This window comes from Myotis lucifugus, unplaced genomic scaffold, assembly GCF_000147115.1.
Source record: "Myotis lucifugus unplaced genomic scaffold, Myoluc2.0 scaffold_1457, whole genome shotgun sequence".
Taxonomy (NCBI): Eukaryota; Metazoa; Chordata; class Mammalia; order Chiroptera; family Vespertilionidae; genus Myotis; species Myotis lucifugus.
Window position 1 is genome coordinate 26,424 of NW_005872505.1, and position 3,555 is coordinate 29,978.

Below are 3,555 nucleotides of genomic sequence, written 5' to 3' on the forward strand. Positions count from 1 at the left end.
GCTTATGTTGTATAATCTATACTAATAAAAGGGTAATATGCTAATAAGACTGGACATCTTCCGGACATCAATCCAGATGTCCTTGCGCACAGAGCCACAGTGGTGGGGGCTGAGGCAGCAGTGGTCAGGGGCAACCAGGCTGGCAGGGGAGGGGAGTTAGGGGCAATCAGGCCGGCAGACTTGTGAGCAGTTAGGCGCCAGCGGTCACAGACTGTGAGAGGGATCGGGCCTAATCCAGCAGTCAAACATCCCCTGAGGCATCCTGGATTGAAGAGAGTGCAGGCCAGCCTGAGGGACCCAACCCCCATCCCCATGCATGAATTTTGTGCACCGGGCCTCTAGTATTTAACATAAACTAATTAAAAAGTAAAGTTTAAAAAATTAGGAAAAAGCAAAATGGGGAGGAAGAGCACTTGAATGGGGAGAAATGGGAGCCCAGGAAGACACACAGAATGCTAGAGCCAAAGGTGACAAGATTAGAAAACATTTACTTCTTTCAACCCAGTTATATTACAGATAAGAAAACTGAGGCCAGAATGCTGATGTGTTTTTTCCAATTCACTGCATCCAGCAGGTGTCTCATCCAGGAATATATCTTGATTCTCCCTCTTAAGATCCTTTTAGTGCAAGAGACTTGCTTTGAAGGGCAAGAGGCACTCACACCAGATACACATAGAGGCTGGAAGCCAGAAAGAGGATAGAGAAGTTTGAAGCCAGTGGGAGGGAAAAGAAGAAGCTCAGTAAAAGGCACATGAGTGTTACAGGCAGTGGGTTTCTCTAGCAGGGAAGTTGAGGTTACTGCTGCTGGGGAGGGGGTGCTCAGATGAGTCTGTGACACTGTGTGGGAGGGAGCTCCCGTCTGGGTTCTGAGCAGCGGTAGCCAACCTTTCAGACCTCACGGACCACCAGTGGTCCACGCACCACAGGTTGGTGACTGCTGCTTTAGAGGACAGAGACATTCCAGAGCTCTAATGGTGTTTGAGGAGCACCATGTAACAGCTGTTAGAACATGAGCATGCTTGTAGCCTAAGCACCAATGGACCAAGAGGACAGATTTCCTGGGAGGTCTGAAGACACAGGGGAAAACAGGGGCGTCCTGCCCTGGCCAGTGTGGCTCAGTTCATGGAGGGTAGTCCCGGGCACCAAAAGGGGGCAGGACAGTTAACAAGAATATGTGCTCCCCTGGGGTGGTTACACCTGAGAGGGGTCTGGAAAAGATTACCTTTGACATTTCAAAGGTGTGTTCACCTAGATGCACAAGAACAATGGACAGAGCTTGCTTAAGGCAAAGATACACCCGTTATAGACCTGGAGCTTGACTACCCATTGTGACCTGCCTAGTTAGCAAGTTATGATCAGGTCACCCTGTGAGGCTACTTTCTGTCACTGAACTTGTCAGATTGACCACATGGCACTTTTTAAATTGAGGTATGAGAGGCAATTCTCAGGTAAAGATGAGGTAGGAATGGTTGGGTCTTCAAAAGGTTGATAATAAGAGATATTCAGTAACCAGTAGCCTGCCCTGCCATGTAGATTGGTTAAAAAAATGTTTCTGCTGAAAGCTTATTATGGGCAAGTCCCCTAATTTAAATTCTTTAAGGAAGAAGTAAAAGATTCCTATAAACCTGCAGGGTCTTAATTGTCTTTGGCTCAACATAATTCCAATGCTAAGGCTCAAAATAATACAAATGCTAAAGTGGCACATTTTGGGGAGGCCTGTTCTGAACCCCTACAAGAGCCATAGAGTAATTTATCTTATCAGCTTGTTAGCACCAATAGGAATCTTTTTTTTTATTCATACAATTTTCCTATTCTTTTCTACTAAAATTCCCTTGTTCTCACCCTGACATCAGGACATTATGTGGGTTTCTGCTTGAATCTATGCTTCCCAAATTGCAATATTTTGATCCCAAATAAACCCTTATTGCCTCCCATTTTGGCTTTTTATTTTAGGTTAAGATAATCTTAACTTTTTTCCAATATATTTTAAGAATCAGACTTAGATCATTTCTGTTCATTTGTACATAAATAAATAATAAAATAATAGCCAGAGCACATTTATCTAGAAGTTACAAAGGAATACAACATTTTAAGAGCCTTTAAACATTATAGGAATGAGGGTCAGCATGGCCAACAAAGATCAGCTTATGATAAAACAAGCATGGAACATCCAAGCAGGGCCAATAAGAAGGAAATGTAGGATCAAGAACTCCAGAATATTCTATTAATTTAATTTCCCAAAAATTATCACTGCTTTTTAAAAATTATAATAGGAGATTTATAGCATAACACCTATGTAAACTTGATGCTTATTAGCATATATTTTAATCCTAAATAAAACTATATAAGATTCTCATTTCACCAACTAGAAATACAAGTAATGATTTCTGATGCCTTAAACAATTATGCTAAAAATCTAATTAAAAAAATAATTGGATGCCTGAACCAAATTATTCATTCAGTCTAACTTATTCATTGAGCCCCTTGCCAGGCATTCCATTGAACTGGGGACCCAGTACAACAGAGGTATTCAGACCTAACTCCCTGAGCAAATCACTGGAGCCAAGATTCTGCGTGGGCGACATCAGTTAAGGGTTGCCACTTTGTATCAAGAGGCTTGTTTTTGTATAGTCTATATCGATACTAATAAAAGAACAAGCGTCACGACCAGAACGACCAATCCACCAGTCGCTATGAGGTGCATTGACCACCTCTCGGTCCCTCCCCTGTGGCCCACATGAGCCAAGGTGGGCAGGTCGGTGGGGTGGCGAGTGCGGCAAGCAGAGGCGAGCTACCGCACAATTTCGTGCGCTGGGCCTCTAGTATTATAATAACCCCCCCCCCCACACACACACACACACTATAGTCCTTAATTTATGTGTTTTGTTCTTAAGTAGAATAAAAGCTCCTTGAATAAAGTGATTGCCCTGTAGACCACTATATATTCATGACTATTGCAAAGTGCTTGTATCCAGGATGGTGCTAAGTGACTTTTGGGTAAACATTCATTTGGGTATATATCAATGCAAGTCAAACAGAGGAGATGTTTCTTTATGTTTCCAGGTTCCTGTGGTCTCTGTGATGGCTACTGGTTCTTCCCTAAGGATAATGGAGTAGTAGTTTATACTGTTACACAGGGCAATCATAGGAGATTCTGAAAATCAAATTTTAAAAAACCAATTAAATGTCAGAGATATGAATGAGGTGGGGTGGGGTTTAGACAGAAGAAGAGAGTATTTAAAGAAAATTTAAATTTGGCAAGAATAGGACAGAGTGACAGGGAAGAGGAGGGACAACAGAACATTAGGTAGGAATTGGAAAGCCATTTGGTTTTATGCTTTCATTGTCTGAATGAGAAGAAAATGTCCCCAGAAGTAAACTGACTTTTCAATAGTGCATAGGACTTAGTCCATAGAGGCTGAATTATCGGAAGATGAACAGAATGAAGGCTGGTAGCAAGCGGAGAAGTTGAAAGTCGGAAGTGGAGGGGAAATGAGAGGCTGAATCAGTGCCTACAGTTTAGGGAAGGAGCCCCCATTTTTTTTTTTGGGTGGT

At 42.4% G+C, this 3,555-nt stretch overlaps 1 protein-coding gene across 1 annotated transcript in view; it reads left to right on the forward strand.

The window, feature by feature from the left end:
* Window positions 1-1,408: 1,408 nt before the first annotated feature.
* LOC102424599 (T-cell surface glycoprotein CD1a-like) overlaps window positions 1,409-3,555 on the forward strand; it is a 4,620-nt gene continuing 2,473 nt past the window's right edge. Inside the window, exon 1 of the mRNA XM_014449844.1 lies at window positions 1,409-1,448. Coding sequence (XP_014305330.1) covers window positions 1,409-1,448 — 40 coding nt within the window. The remainder of the gene's footprint in view (window positions 1,449-3,555) is intronic.